At 49.2% G+C, this 14607-nt stretch overlaps 4 protein-coding genes and 1 non-coding gene across 5 annotated transcripts; 3 read left to right on the forward strand and 2 right to left on the reverse strand.

Annotated features, from left to right (window-relative positions):
- The first annotated feature begins 1952 nt into the window (after positions 1-1952).
- hmt1 (putative vacuolar ABC heavy metal transporter (Hmt1)) lies at positions 1953-5924 on the forward strand. The gene is made up of 3 exons (XM_744351.2): positions 1953-2985; positions 3059-4194; positions 4251-5924. The coding sequence occupies exons 1-3, from the start codon at positions 2626-2628 to the stop codon at positions 5569-5571; spliced, it is 2817 nt and encodes a 938-aa protein (XP_749444.2). The 5' UTR covers positions 1953-2625; the 3' UTR covers positions 5572-5924.
- A 38-nt stretch (positions 5925-5962) lies between these two features.
- On the forward strand, positions 5963-7286 carry AFUA_2G03100 (Mth938-like domain-containing protein). Its single transcript, XM_744352.2, has 2 exons — positions 5963-6798; positions 6872-7286. Exons 1-2 carry the CDS (start codon positions 6291-6293, stop codon positions 7066-7068), a joined length of 705 nt encoding a protein of 234 aa, XP_749445.1. The 5' UTR covers positions 5963-6290; the 3' UTR covers positions 7069-7286.
- Positions 7287-7418: 132 nt separating this feature from the next.
- Positions 7419-9708, forward strand: pho8 (alkaline phosphatase). The gene is made up of 2 exons (XM_744353.2): positions 7419-9025; positions 9079-9708. Exons 1-2 carry the CDS (start codon positions 7522-7524, stop codon positions 9396-9398), a joined length of 1824 nt encoding a protein of 607 aa, XP_749446.1. The 5' UTR covers positions 7419-7521; the 3' UTR covers positions 9399-9708.
- On the reverse strand, positions 9682-9797 carry AFUA_2G03115. Its single transcript, XR_013344480.1, has one exon. It is a non-coding gene; the product is annotated as a ribosomal RNA (ribosomal RNA).
- Positions 9745-12806, reverse strand: utr2 (putative cell wall glucanase (Utr2)). Its single transcript, XM_744354.2, has 4 exons — positions 12393-12806; positions 12087-12311; positions 11590-12030; positions 9745-11518 (listed from the first exon to the last, which is right to left on the reverse strand). Exons 2-4 carry the CDS (start codon positions 12208-12210, stop codon positions 10752-10754), a joined length of 1332 nt encoding a protein of 443 aa, XP_749447.1. The 5' UTR covers positions 12211-12311; positions 12393-12806; the 3' UTR covers positions 9745-10751.
- Positions 12807-14607: the final 1801 nt, after the last annotated feature.

Below are 14607 nucleotides of genomic sequence, written 5' to 3' on the forward strand. Positions count from 1 at the left end.
TACCTGTCCAGCTGATAGATCATAAGCAGTTAGGGACCAGCAAGTTGACAAGGAGAATCCTTGGAATAATACCGCGGTGCACGGCTGTTGGAAAGACAGGTGAAAAGGATTGCATATCAGCCGAGATCATGGGTCTGAAAAAATGTGTTGTCTTTAATCCTACGCAGAGAGGTACTACTGTAGACATCTAGATGTATGCAAATCGAATATCAAAGCGTTGGCTGCATGCATGCATGATAAGAGGCGGTCTGGAAGCTTTCTGCATCTACTGTCTCAAGACACATGGATTGTAGTCAACCAAACCCCAAGGTAAAAGATGATAATTCGGTTGAATTAAGTAGATGATTCGGGCAATCGAACTAGTTCACGGCCTAAATCCGGATTTCTTCAATTATTAATAGCTGAGACTCGTGTCTTACCTGGTGGTGTACTCTGTAGAGCTTTGAGCTTTGTGTCTTAAACATCCATGCTGATGTGGTACATCGCATGGGTACATACCAACCCTGAGAGATGTTTTAGATCATCCGGACGCTCGGGACGAAGTGGTGGGACAAACTATCTAATCAGAAAAAAACCAATAACAAACGTCAAGTGGCCTAACCGGGGCCTCATGTACTCAAACGAAAGAGTCCGGTTCGGATATATTCCTCCATAGGTGTTAATTATTGTACTTCGGGTTTTCAGGTATATCTGCAGATGGGTTATGACTTCCAAGACCGGGTACAAATTTCCGAGACGTTTGTGATTGAACAGGTATACCACCCCTGAAAGCCTCAACCTGCTGTCAGCCACTTACGCAGAGTAATACCTCTCATACTCCCAGCATTGAAATGCTGGACTGCGCGTCTCACTCGGAATATCACTTTAAACTAAGCGTCAACACCCAAGGTGCTAGGCCTGTGTCATCGAATGTAGTTACTTCACATATGCGATTCAAGCCAAGATGGAAATCGGAAATCCAAATATATCAGGTTGAATTTGGACCGTAGTCCAGCATCCAGACAGAGTACCCATAGGGCTGGCAGTCAACGATCTTCACAAACAAAGCCGCATGTTTTGATTGCAGCTCGGACCCATTCATCTCTCGAAGTAAGCAGTAAAAATTTAGTACCTATGGTATATTGAAGATCTATCTTGACCTGTTCCACAACGATTTCCTTTCGCCTGCTGACCAGTCATCTTTCTGTTTCATCCTAGAGTCTAGAGTGTCCTCTGTCTCCCGACAGGTTGGACTACGAGCACTACTTGCGTCATTGAAGTTAATCCCTGACATCCAATCTCCTCCCTTCTACCCCATCATCACTCCTCCCCATCGGAAGGGTCATTCTGCTCCATAAGCCAATCATAACTTTCAGTGGAGCTGTTGGACCCCTGTAGGGTTTGGGCATGAAGCTCTGACCTTGTATGTTCGATTTATAGAATCCTTGAGAACCTTGCCAACTGGCGTCTCCGTGGACATTCTTGCTTCCACCCTAGACAAACAATGACAGGAACGAGTTAGACACAAACCTCGATCCCACGAAGTGGATTGACAAAGGACAGTTTTGAAGGAAATTAGATTCAAAGATACTCTCAGAACGCAGGAAGGATCAAAAAATAGGTGTTCGAAAGATACCTTAAAAAAAATAGTCATCCGACCTTAGGAATACGTACACCAAAAATATGGGCGGAGATGCATACCAAAGTAACCTACAACTAATGTAGCCCACTGAATTTTGTCGATTTTGCTTGGAATTTTCTGCTGTATCGGAATATTTTTTTAACAATATTTTTTTTATTTAATTTGATTTGATTTATTTCGTGCTAGTATCTATCTGGCAATTGACTAGTACGTATAGAACGTACCGCCTGCTAGAATTTCGCCTCCCAGTATCCACAAGCTTCAGCAGGGCTCAAACGGAGCTAACCAGACTATGGAGTAGATAAACCAGTCCCAGAGACAGAAACAGAGAGTTCTCGACACCCAGTCCGGATCCTGCATGGCGGAACCCACACCGTCATTCCACCCAGACGGACTAGTAATTATTTTCCTCTGTCCTTGATGATCGATCCTGAGCTGGATTTCTCCATTGATCTGCTCTACCTTTCCTTTCACTCTCAATCTCCTTCCTCTCTCCTTCCTGATCTCTTCTTTCGTTATCCTCCTATTTCTTGTATGGCCCAATGCTTCACCATATAGTAGGGGTTTTTCCTTCATCCCTGTTCGTGTCCTCGTCCCACATATAGCTTTTTAATCAATACGCGTTTTTGTTCTATTGTACCTATTGTCTGCATTCTTCTATTCTTCTCTCTGTGTTTTTCTTGCTTTTGTCGTTCTCCGCCACCTGAATTGGTACCGAGGTCCGTTATCACAACCAGGAAGGGGAAATAACGAAGAGCTGTTGCTTCGTTCAGTCTCTACAAGCCTACATAACAGTTAATCTGCAGGCTCTCTACTTCTCGACTGTCCTCTGGCCTTTGTCCCTACGCTGACAGTCGTTTCCGGCCCGGCTCCTACTCCAACCCGCTGTCCCTACCGCTTCTTTTTTGTATCCCTCGGTCAAAGACGGAATAATACGGCAATTGTGTCATGGAAACATTTTGATGAACGTGTGATTGTGTCGGACACTGTGCGGAGGATCGATCATGATGGCTTCTCATCATGGAACACGTGAGCTGTTGGCGTATCTTCGCACAGCCGCCCCCATTGCACTTCTCCTTGTTTTCGTCGTGGCTTTTGTGACCAATTCCATTCGCACTGCTAGAACAGTGAATCAAAACCGCAATGCAGTGTGCACAGGGCCGGGTGGACGACCTCTACCAAAGCGGTCAAGGAGCACAATGGTTGTTGTGAAAGAAACACAGAAGTTCTCTCAGAGCGCAAAATTGCTTTTCAAGTGGCTGTCGGCTGGTGTGCTCGTCACCTTGGTTGCCGATGCCGCCATCAACGTGGCGCATGTTATGGTTGCCAGATCGGAGCACTGGTGGTGTGGCCAGGCTGTGGTGGTAAGTCAGCTAACTCGAGGCTTGGACGACTGATGCGTCGATTGTCGACCCGGTGGCTGATAGATACGTTTAGATCTACGTTGTGGGGTCGTTCTTCGTTTACGCGGTAATCCTCGTCTCTCTGTTAGACAGTAAACCCTCTCCGTCCTCAACCCAGCTCATTCCATGGATTGTGGCAATCCCTATCGAATTGGCCATTGTGGGAGCCTCCCTTTCGATCTACTCCACCGTTCACCATGAACCCGTGGTTGGGAACCCTTCCGGTGGTCGACTACGGCAGGGCATGACGGGGTGGGAGTCAATGGAGGTCGTGTCAAATTGTATAAGAGTACTCATTCTGGCGAGCTTGGTTATGATCTACCTGTTCTGCTCGATCAGTGCGAGGACCAGTGCACGGAAGCCAGCCCGAGATCAGACCGATGGCCCAACCGAGTCGACAGGATTGCTCGATCCCGCGCACGCAGAAACAGGCACTAATGGCACGGCTTACGGCACGACTCATACCTCTCAAGGAAACCAGCAGCCTTCCAGACCGACCGATCCATGGGTCCGTCCCACCACAGTCCCTTCAACCAGCTGGTGGGAATATCTCAGCGGCTATTCTTTATTCTTTCCTTACCTGTGGCCTTCCAAGTCTCGTCGATTGCAGTTCATTGTGGTCATCTGTTTTGTGCTGATTGTTCTCCAATGTGTCGTCAACGTTCTGGTCCCCTATCAGGTGGGAGTGATTACCAACATCTTGTCGAAAACGGACGGTGACTTCCGTGTCCCGTGGTTTGAAATCTGTCTCTACATTCTTTATCGGTGGCTACAAGGTAATCAGGGCTTGATTGGTTCGCTGCGGTCTAGCCTATGGATCCCAGTGAGCCAGTATTCTTACATGGAGCTATCGACGGCTGCCTTTGAACACGTGCACGGTCTCAGTCTCGATTTCCACTTGGGAAAGAAGACCGGTGAGGTGCTGTCTGCCCTGAGCAAAGGCAGCTCTATCAATACCTTCCTGGAACAGGTTACGTTTCAGGTTGTGCCAATGCTGGTAGATCTCTGTGTCGCCATCGGATACTTGCTTATCGCCCTTGACGCTTATTATGCACTCGTTGTTACTATCGTCACCTTTTGCTACCTTTATGTTACTGTACGCATGGCCCAGTGGAGAGCAGAGATCAGACGGCAGATGGTCAACGCGTCGAGGCAAGAGGATGCCGTGAAGTAAGTACTGCCCATGAAATATCAGGAGGAATCTGAAGGTTGACATGGTGGATCAGGAACGATTCTATGGTCTCATATGAGACTGTCAAGTACTTCAACGCAGAGGAGTACGAATTTAACAGATATCGAGGCGCCGTTTCGGACTATCAAAAAGCCGAATACCATGTTCTCTTCTCTTTGACCCTGATGAATACCTCCCAAAATACCGTTTTCATGCTGGGTTTACTGATCGCATGTTTCATTGCCGCCTATCAAGTCTCTCTCGGCCAGCGTGATGTCGGCCAATTTGTCTCCCTTCTCACGTACATGGCACAGCTTCAAGGACCACTCAATTTTTTCGGCACCTTTTACCGTTCGATCCAATCGGCCTTGATAAACTCGGAACGAATGCTAGAATTATTCAGGGAGCAGCCCACTGTGGTTGATAAGCCTGGCGCAATGCCTCTGGCCGTATGCAAAGGTGACATCAAGTTCGAGGACGTTGAGTTCGCGTACGATACCCGCAAGCCTGCTCTAAATGGCCTTACGTTCCATTGCGAACCGGGCACGAGCACAGCACTTGTTGGCGAGTCAGGCGGTGGCAAGTCAACCGTTTTTCGTCTCCTGTTCCGATTCTACAATGCGAGGAATGGACACATCCGGATCGACGGACACGACGTGGAGGACATTACGATTGACTCGCTCCGAAGACACATCGGCGTTGTGCCGCAAGACACGGTTCTTTTCAACGAAACGTTGATGTACAACCTGAAATATGCCAACCAGAACGCTACGGATGAGGAAGTTTACGAGGCTTGCCGTGCTGCCAGCATTCATGATAAAATCATGTCCTTCCCTGATGGCTACAACACCAAGGTGGGCGAGCGTGGTCTCCGACTCAGTGGAGGAGAGAAACAGCGGGTGGCGATTGCTCGAACCATCTTAAAGAACCCCCGGATCATCCTCTTGGATGAGGCGACGGCCGCACTGGATACAGAGACTGAAGAGCACATCCAAGGCGCGCTATCGACTCTTTCACGTGGCCGCACCATGCTGGTTATAGCGCACCGCCTCAGTACTATTACCACAGCGGATCGCATCTTGGTCTTACATGAGGGTAGGGTCGCAGAAAGCGGCACACATGAGCAGCTACTGGCTATGAAAGGCCGGTATGCTAGCATGTGGCGCAAACAGATTCGAGCTCAGCGCGCTGCCGCAGAAGCACAGGTCCTTCAAGATCGCGCCCAACGTCTGCGAAGTGCATCTACGGCTGCTGTTGGAGACGACAGCTCGAGCCAGTCTGATGAGGATCGCAACGGCAAAGATCATCCGACCACAACTCGACCAGCGCAAGGTCAATTTTCAAGCAAATCATTGGAAGATAGTCAGAAAGGGTAGAGTATGGAAACGGTTAAAGCGTCATCCAACCCAGTCTTTATTCTTCTCGGGTAAAGAAACAGTTCATACTATGAAGAGCGATTTCGTTTGTCATTATAGAGTTGACGGAGTGATGAGATACCATTCTCGGGTTTACCGACTGAATTTCTGCCTTTCTGTGCTGTCTTGCTGTCGTACTATCGAGTTTATTGGCGTTCCGAGTGGCTTATGAGATGGCAAGAAGTTTCTGGGACTTTTGTAAATGCCTAGGCTTTATTTTGAAGCACAGGTGGAACAAAAAGGGATCAATGCTTGGATAGCAAGAACATAGACTACCTAATCTAATCACATCGCCAGAAGGGCTTCTTTGGCAGCTTTGCTCCTTGAATACATAAACGTGATTTCCATAGGAAACAGTGATAAGCTTGATGCCTGAGGCCGTTTATATGTCCCCCAACGACGTGTTGGGGAAGGATTGCCATTGCGCAGGCTTCGATTGGCTACCGTTTACCCGCTTACATCACTGTTCCTCGTATGGATGCAGGTTTTTGTTGGCCTGAAATCCCAGGCATTTAGCAGCCTAGCTCAATAGCTTTTTCGACTCCTGGGCATCCTTTTTCATTGAACCGGTCAGCTTCAAATAACTTTCATAAGTATCCCACCGAGCATCGATCGCTGGAATAGGGATTCAACCGTCAACGTCTCTGTGTTACAATCACTCGCGAAATCGTTTCGATTCGATGATGCAACCTCCATCAACCCAGTTACTCCGAGCGCTGCGCACCAGCATCTCCGGCGTCAACACCGGCAGTCTTTGCTCAGCTATCCCTCGATCCCGCTGTGCTATACGACAAACTGCTCTATCAGGGCCTTCCCGCCGCTACAGCAACAACAATGCCCGCCCGACCCGAATGATTCCTCGCTCCCATACGCCAAAGCCAACCAGCCATGACCGAGGCCCACCTTCAAAGGAGGACACGCAGACAGATTTTGCCGCGCTCAATGTGCTTGGTAACATTCCTGCGCCGACCACCGCCATTGATGCCTGCCTTGATACCGGATTCCACCTGAATAGTGGGGTCAAGGTGACCGGTGGAGATGGGGTGCTGCTCGTTGGCGGGGAGGCATTCGCCTGGAGGCCCTGGAAAGTCAATGCGGGCATGAAATCCGACATGTTGAATAAGAAGGGCCAGTTTGAGGTGGACGAGCAGGCGTGGGGGCTCCTGGGGCTTGTGTGGCCTCGTCCTGGTGAGTCGGCCACTTTTCCCCGATACTGTTTTAAAGGCGTGCGTGTTGACTGTTGGATTACTTCGTGTGATAGACTTGCTGCTTATTGGTATGGGGGCTTCGGTGTTTCCTCTATCTCCTGAAACAAGACGGCTTATCAATTCCCTGGGTATTCGTGTTGAGGTGCTGGATACTCGGAATGCGGCTGCGCAGTTTAATCTGCTTGCGACCGAGAGAGGCGTTTCGGAAATTGCTGCAGCTATGATTCCTATTGGGTGGAATGGGAAGTAGAAGCATCGTTCTTCTACTAGATGGATATATTTGAGTGGAATCAGTCATTAATGCTTCTTTTACACCCATCCATTCTGTCCGCTAGTTGTGCACCATCTAATGCATACCCTCCCAATGATTCATTATACATCTTCATCACCGTAGGACGTCAGAAGCTAACTAGGGCTTACACGCAATTTGGGTCCTATTATAGCTACAGTCGAGGGGTACCTACGTACGGGGTACAGAGTATTTGTAAGTTGGTTATCCCATCGCGGCTTATCAACCGACTCAGCGCGTGACGTTTTCCTGGTCCCGTGAGCTGCCAAGCCCAATTCAGCTGCAGCCAGGAGGGACGCCTGATCCCAGCTTCAGGACCTTAATCTCTCGCATTACGTTCGTTAAATGATTCAGTACAACAAATAGATCTCGTCGATTCCATCCTCCGATTCAACCTGAAATATCCTGCCTAGTATGGCGCGAGACGAGCCTCTTTTGGCTCCGCGCCCATCTTCGGAGAACAACTCCATTCGGAATGCGGAAGAGGAGGACGCACTGTTGACCGGGGAGCGGACTGGGCGTGGCCAGGAGCGACGGGGTTGGACTTTCTGGCGAGAAGTCGGTCTCTTCAGCTGGGCGCTCCTAGCTACAATTGCTGTTATCGTGCTCGCAGTCGTCTACCAGCATGAAACGAGCAACCCGAACGGTGGCTCGAGACCCCCCTGGGGTCCCGGAGGGAAGCCGACCGGCAAGCGCAACCTAATCTTCATGGTGTCGGACGGAATGGGCCCTACCAGTCTTACCATGACCAGAAGCTATAGACAGTTCGTGGAGGGATTGCCGATTGACGACATTTTGGTGCTGGATGGCCACATCATTGGAACTTCCAGGACGAGGTCGAGTTCCAGTCTGGTAACGGATTCGGCGGCCGGTGCAACGGCTTTCTCTTGCGGTTTCAAGAGTTACAATGGTGCCATCTCTGTGCTTCCGGATCATTCGCCCTGTGGAACCGTCCTCGAGGCTGCGTCGTTGGCCGGTTACAAGACCGGACTTGTTGTAACGACTCGGATCACCGATGCCACCCCTGCTTGTTTTGCGTCGCACGTGAACTTGCGGCAATACGAAGATCGGATTGCCGAGCAGGAAATTGGCGAGCACCCACTCGGGCGCGTGGTCGATCTTATCTTTGGTGGTGGTCGTTGCCATTTCCTGCCCAATTCGACTGAGGGGAGCTGCCGGGCAGACGATCGCGACTTGGTCAGTGTCGCAAAGAAGAGGGGATTCAGCTACCTTGATGATAGGAAGGGCTTTGACTCGCTGAATGGCGGATCGGAGGCCAAGCTGCCCCTCCTGGGTCTGTTTGCGGAGAAGGACATTCCGTTTGAGATTGACCGTCGTAATCAGAACGACGTTTACCCGTCCCTGGAAGAGATGGCCCGCACCGCACTCAAGATACTCAGCGATGCTACCGCTGATAGCGAGCAGGGGTTTTTCTTGATGATCGAAGGTTCTCGTATTGATCATGCCGGGCACGGCAATGATCCCGCAGCGCAGGTCCACGAGGTTATTGCGTACGATAAGGCATTCGCTGCAGTGCTGGACTTCCTTGGGAAAGACTCGACGCCCGGTGTTGTGGTTAGCACATCTGACCATGAAACGGGTGGCCTGGCGGCCGCTCGGCAGCTGCATACCTCCTACCCGGAGTACAAGTGGCTTCCCGGGGTTCTGGCCAACGCCAGCCATTCCACCGAATACATTGACAACAAGCTTCGGGAGTTTCTCTCCACGGAGACGGAAAAGAACAAGCAGCAACATTATGTCCGAGAGCTCTTGGAGAAGGGTCTAGGTATTACCGATGCCACAGACGAGGAGATCGATTCTATTCTCGATCCAAATTCGCCAGTAAGCTCGCAGTATCAGCTTGCGGACATGATCAGTCGAAGAGCCCAGATCGGCTGGTCAACCCATGGCCACTCTGGTAAGTCCCAGGCTCTATACCATGGAGCAGTGGAGATCGGCTAACTGTCGCAGGTGTTGACGTCAACATCTATGCATCCTCTTCTAAAGATGCCTGGCCCCTGGTTGGGAACCACGAAAATACCGAGATCGGCCAGTTCATTTCAGACTACCTTGACCTGGACGTGGAGAACATCACCAAGCACCTACAATCATCCAGCGCCTGGTCGTTCGCCGGCGGTGACGTAGAGCGGCCCTTCGCCTGGCTAGGAAATCCTTTGGGCGCGGATGTCCGCACCGAGGGCTTTGATACCTACCACGGAGAGTTCAGGAAACGCTCTATGGACGTGGACGGCATGGAGAAGAGGGAGTGCGGGTGCGGAGGGATGCATTGATTTGATGGAACAGGGTAATATATTATTTTCCTTCAGAAGCACGGCGTTTGGACATACTACCATATCAAGCATCAATGACATTTCTTGGGGCAACCATCCCAATCAAACCGTCGGATCCAGTTACCTTGTCTTTCTCCATGCTTGACCACTCATAGACATCGCCCACCAAATAGATTGCCTCCGAAACAGGGGTGCCGACGTCTCAAAGAGGTCAGGTCTTACACTGACGGGCCATTCCTATCTTCAAACAGACACGAAGCACAACAAAGAAGAAGAAAAAAAACACATACAACAGCCGGGATTCGCTGGTGGTCACCCACCCAACTACTAACCGGCCGGCGTGTGGCTTAAGTACGGCTGAGCGGACGGGAAGCCCTGTTTTCCACACCCTATGGTCGTATGTACCTGTTTAGATTTAACAGAGAGTCATATACACAGGTAGATAACTATTTGTTCCTGTCGACGGCCGCTGTCTGCTAACGCATTGTGTGCATGTGGATGTTGGGCGTCGGGATAAGCTGTACCTGTCATTCTTCACGTGTTTGAGTGCGTGCCCAATGGCGTAGAGCTTGAATGACAAGTTTTGATAGTACTGATGCATGAACAGACGGTGGTACCGCTGACAGAAAATATCAAGGTGGAGGTGTGGGTGTTACAGTTGGGACGTACGTTGCTGTGTTGACCCACAGTCTCTGAATGCGATGTGAGATGTTGAGGGATAGTGAGTGGTCCATAAACTGGGAGGATTGTATCGCAGATGGCGGTATACCCTGTGTAAGTAGGAATAGTGTGGGAAGAAAGAATAGACTAGAAGGAATACTGAGTTTACAGAGCTTCAGGGGCACTTTAATAGAACAATCATGCATTGACTAGGGTATTACACTGTCAAACACCAACAGATGCAGAAACAACCATATTAGTCGAAACATGAGCGCAATAAACCTTCATCACAGACCGAGGGTATTAGCAGAATGGTGCATATGCATATGCATATGCGTATGTGTATGTGTATGTATATTGAAAGGCCGGACTCGCCATAGAGACCGGTCTCTCCAGGTGGGCGCTGGGTCGTTCCATGCGCACATCATTACTTTAACATGAAACATCCCAATCGGAAACGGTGGGCCAAAAAAATGAACTAGTTAATCGAGTGTATATCAATGGCGTTCCGGTCGGCTTCTGAGGGAGAGGGGAACGCCAGGTATAGAACAAGAAGGATAGGGCAAGAAGTTGAACATGCGCCGAGGTGACCGGAAGAAGGCATGCACAGGAATATCCAAGTCATGGGTAAGAAAAAGTATAAAGAAAGAATATCCAAGAAAGAAAGTGTGGAAAGTGTCAAGTACCCCACGCTCACAGGGTGACCAGGGCAACAACGGCAACCAGAACAGCAAAGAAGGAACCATTCAGGACTCGCTCGTTCTGAGACGGAGCAGCGTTTTTGTTGCTCGAAGCAGAAGTCTCGCTGCCCTGGCTGAATCCGGTGGAACTGCCAGAGCCGTCCGAGGTGCTGGTACCGGAGCCGCTGCTACCGCTATGGGAGTTGCCAGGCTCGTTTCCAGAGCCACCATTGCCAGAGGGAACAGTGTTGGCGCTGCTGCTGGTCTTGTTCGCAGATCCCGAAGCGGAAGAGCTGGCGCCAACGTCCATGTCAAGTCCAGTAGCGCCAAAGGAGGCGAGCACGGTTTTGTTGTTGGTGATTTGGACGGAGCTTTCGAGGCCGGCTTTGTCCTTGAAGATGTATGCCTTGGTGCCCTTGATATCCGCGCCACTGGGAGGGTCGTAGCATTCGACGGTGATTTCGCCAAAGGTGGCGTAGTAGTAACCGGGGTCCTTGATGTCCTCGCTATCCCAGTCGATCTCACCGCCGGCCCAGGCAATGGTACCCGGGGCGTTGCTGGCTTGACCAGCGGGCCACAGGGACAGCTGCATTCTGGAGGGCGTCTGAGGGTACATGTATTGTTTGCTGGTCTCGTTGTAGGTGGATTCCTTTTTAAGAGTTCTCTTCACCTCACCATCAACAGACCAGGTGATGGCGTCGGGTTTCCAGTCAATGGTGTACTCGTGCCAGTCGCCAAAGGTGTTACCACCTGAGACGGATGCGTTTCCGCCGTGGTTGTCTAGAAAAAGAAAAAACATATGTGAGTTAAATTGCAGAAAACCATGGTCCGGGATCCACAGTTGAACTTACAGTCAAGAACACCCTGGAAGTAGTAGTTAGTCTGAACATTGGTCAGGTCAGCACCGACGAACTCGTAGTCAATCTCATCCTTAGTGTCAGACAACAGAATGAAACCAGTGACCACACCAGCGCCACGGCTGCTCTTAATCTTGGCCGTAATCTTGCCGTACCAAATGTAGTGGTTGTTTGCGATCAGGGTGCCGACGCTGTTCTTAGGCATGGTGAGCAGGAGGTTTCCATCCTCAACCTTGGGATAACCGCTGTAGACCCAGTCGGATTTGCTCGCATCGCCCAGGTATTTGGTGTTCGAAGCAAGATTGTCGAGGTTCGACCAGTCCTTGTAGGTCTTGCCCTGGCAAATCGGTTCAGGGGTACAGGAGTCGAGAGAGAAGGACATGAGAGGATCGCATCCGCCCAAGCAGTAAGCGCCCGTACCACACTGGCCGTACACTGAGGTAGAGGAATGGTTAGGTTAGGTTCGAGCAACTAGGTAGTCTTGAACTTACGAGAGCAGCAAGGCCATTCTTCAGGGCAGTGAGAGTCCTGGCTGCACTTTGGAGGGTCGGAGGCAGCCGAGACTGTTGTAGCAGCCAGAGTGGCCAGGAGAAGTGAAGAGCCGATCCGCACCATGGTGGCTGATATTGTACAAGAGAATAGATATGTGCAGACACCGGTAAAAAGAATAATTGAAAGACAAAGAAAGATCACCAGGAGGGTGAACGGATGGAGGACTGTGAAGAATCAGTAATGAGAACCACAGAACCCATCTGATTACGAATTATTTTTGGGATCTTTTGATGCATGGAACATACCAAACGATTACGAAAGTTGAGCCAGACCCAAGATCGTGAGGGTCGGACTGGAACAGTGGGTGATTATATGGAGAAGTACTCCCGTATGCACTCAGGATGACGCACCAATCAACGAAAGGCCGTGGAAGATTTCAACGAGGGGAATCAGCAATCGCTGGAGAATTAAGGGGGAAAGAAGAGGAGGAAAAGAGAGAAGCAAATAAGAATAAGAGAAACGAGTGTGGTTCTTTTCCTTTGCCCCTCTTGAGCTCTTTGTCGACTCTGTCTCCAGATAGATCAGTCAGTACGTAGTACCAAGCGTAGTGATATTCTTCCGTCAAACCAAGAGGAGGAAAAGGAGAAGCGATCAGAAGTCGGGGGCGATTTTAAATAATGAAACAAGAAGAGAGTGAATTTAATAAGTGTCGATAATAATAATACAGTTTAGAGACATCAGAAGATTATTGGTCCTAGAATCGAACTATCACTGGTCTGGATGCATAAAATCCACCAACTTGTACCTTGGAGTACTGTATAGTTGGATGCTCCAGCCGTGAGGGTGTCTTACTAGCGTTCCGTTTCCATACAGCAGCTTCAGGTCATCTGGAGGCGGCTTGACCCTGATGGCCCTGAACAGGGCCCGCATTCGGTCAAGTCAATTCCTCGACGATGGAATAATCTCGATCTCCGATCGAAAATGATAATAGTTGTGATCTCACTTCTTCAAGGAAGAGAAGAATGACCTCAACCATGCAAATCATCTGAGGGCGAAATTTCGAGAACAGTCAATCCAGTCGGTCCATTCACCAGCCACAACTACCGAATCAGAATGGTAAGGTATTATTGCCCATTGATAAGCCGGAGTCAAGATCCTTGTATTTACAATACAGAGTACTTACAGGGCCCAGTGGCAGGACCCACAGCCCCCAAAGTCAATTTTGCGGCTTCTGCCTGGTCAACAGTCCAAGCACAAGTCATTACTCCGGACTATGGGGTTTTTAGATTTCATAGCGCTACCCTTCATTTCCAGGAGCGCGCGATGCTTGACTCTCTAGAAGAAATTATCCAGTGTAGGGTAAAAGTCTTTGGTGGACAAGGAAAGTGAAAAAATACGCCCAAGACAGGCACGGGACCCTCAAAGGAGACGCCGAAGAGAGACACCCGACCACTAAGAAAAGAGTTCCAATCTGTCTCACGCCATACGCCGGACTATTGATCGATCCCAAGGTGGAAGGGAGAAACAGACAGACCCTCCGGAAACACAACAGATGATAATCAACCCACATGCACCCACCATTTAGGTATGTTCGAATCGATGAACTGCTCTGAGCCAATCAGATAATCTCCCAAGGGTCTATTCGATATGAACTACGGAGTACATATTGCTTCGATAAAAAAAAATAAAAAAAATAAAAAAATAAAAAAAAATATATATATATATACCGCTACTTCTGCTATGCATATTGTTCTCTTTACTCCATGAAGTCAAGAACAAGAGTTTCAATTTCTTGGACTCTTGGTTGGCTTCTTGGATTAGCGACCGTCAATCGACTGGTGACTTGGTATGAGTTGGCAATGACAAAGAGAAAACACAGCACTAACCAGCAGTACTCAACCAAAGGAACCTGTGATGATGCCCTGAATGAACTTCCAGAAGCGTGACTACTGACAAGTGACAACTCCACAGTAGGGTTTTTGAAGAATTTATACGGTTGTTTATTTTTAGATTGCTACAAAGTCTTACCTCTCGCCACAAAAGTCTGTTTTATGCGCTCATTGGAATGCCGCTGAATGGTTATTACTACTTGCGGCTGGACAACTAAGTAAGAGAGCTGCAGAAAAAGGAAACACATTCGCGTCTCCGACCATGCATTTCGATCGAACTGATTCGATCAGGTAAAATATATACCTTAAGTGATGCATATCATTGTCATCTTTGATTTGATCGCCATGGTCCATGACGATGATACCAGAACTGCTGGTTGGAGTAACAGCAGTGAATGGTAACGTCACATTGATTACTCCTTTACTTGCAGCCATGCCAGCACGAGTTTTACAACGTATAATCTCCTTACTCCAATAAACAAACAGCTGATTCTAACCTCTAAACCATCACAAGGTTACTTATAGCACCTTCCATGTAACAAACAAGCAGAAAACAGTCCGTAACACCTGGCCATCCTTCCATGACCCTTCCATACATATTGTGGAACAATCCTACATTCCAACAGACATC

The sequence above is a fragment of the Aspergillus fumigatus genome, chromosome 2 (genome assembly GCF_000002655.1).
Source record: "Aspergillus fumigatus Af293 chromosome 2, whole genome shotgun sequence".
NCBI classification, from domain to species: Eukaryota; Fungi; Ascomycota; class Eurotiomycetes; order Eurotiales; family Aspergillaceae; genus Aspergillus; species Aspergillus fumigatus.

Bases quoted from the DNA above. Each gene is read 5' to 3' on its own strand.
- hmt1 (XM_744351.2), top strand. From the start codon at position 2,626: ATGATGGCTTCTCATCATGGAACACGTGAGCTGTTGGCGTATCTTCGC. The intron at 2,986-3,058 runs GTAAGTCAGCTA...AGATACGTTTAG, and splicing joins GGTGTGGCCAGGCTGTGGTG to ATCTACGTTGTGGGGTCGTT. The intron at 4,195-4,250 runs GTAAGTACTGCC...ATGGTGGATCAG, and splicing joins AGGCAAGAGGATGCCGTGAA to GAACGATTCTATGGTCTCAT.
- AFUA_2G03100 (XM_744352.2), top strand. From the start codon at position 6,291: ATGATGCAACCTCCATCAACCCAGTTACTCCGAGCGCTGCGCACCAGC. The intron at 6,799-6,871 runs GTGAGTCGGCCA...TTCGTGTGATAG, and splicing joins GCTTGTGTGGCCTCGTCCTG to ACTTGCTGCTTATTGGTATG.
- pho8 (XM_744353.2), top strand. From the start codon at position 7,522: ATGGCGCGAGACGAGCCTCTTTTGGCTCCGCGCCCATCTTCGGAGAAC. The intron at 9,026-9,078 runs GTAAGTCCCAGG...TAACTGTCGCAG, and splicing joins GTCAACCCATGGCCACTCTG to GTGTTGACGTCAACATCTAT.
- utr2 (XM_744354.2), bottom strand. From the start codon at position 12,210: ATGGTGCGGATCGGCTCTTCACTTCTCCTGGCCACTCTGGCTGCTACA. The intron at 12,031-12,086 runs GTAAGTTCAAGA...CCTCTACCTCAG, and splicing joins AGAATGGCCTTGCTGCTCTC to TGTACGGCCAGTGTGGTACG. The intron at 11,519-11,589 runs GTAAGTTCAACT...TTCTTTTTCTAG, and splicing joins CTTCCAGGGTGTTCTTGACT to ACAACCACGGCGGAAACGCA.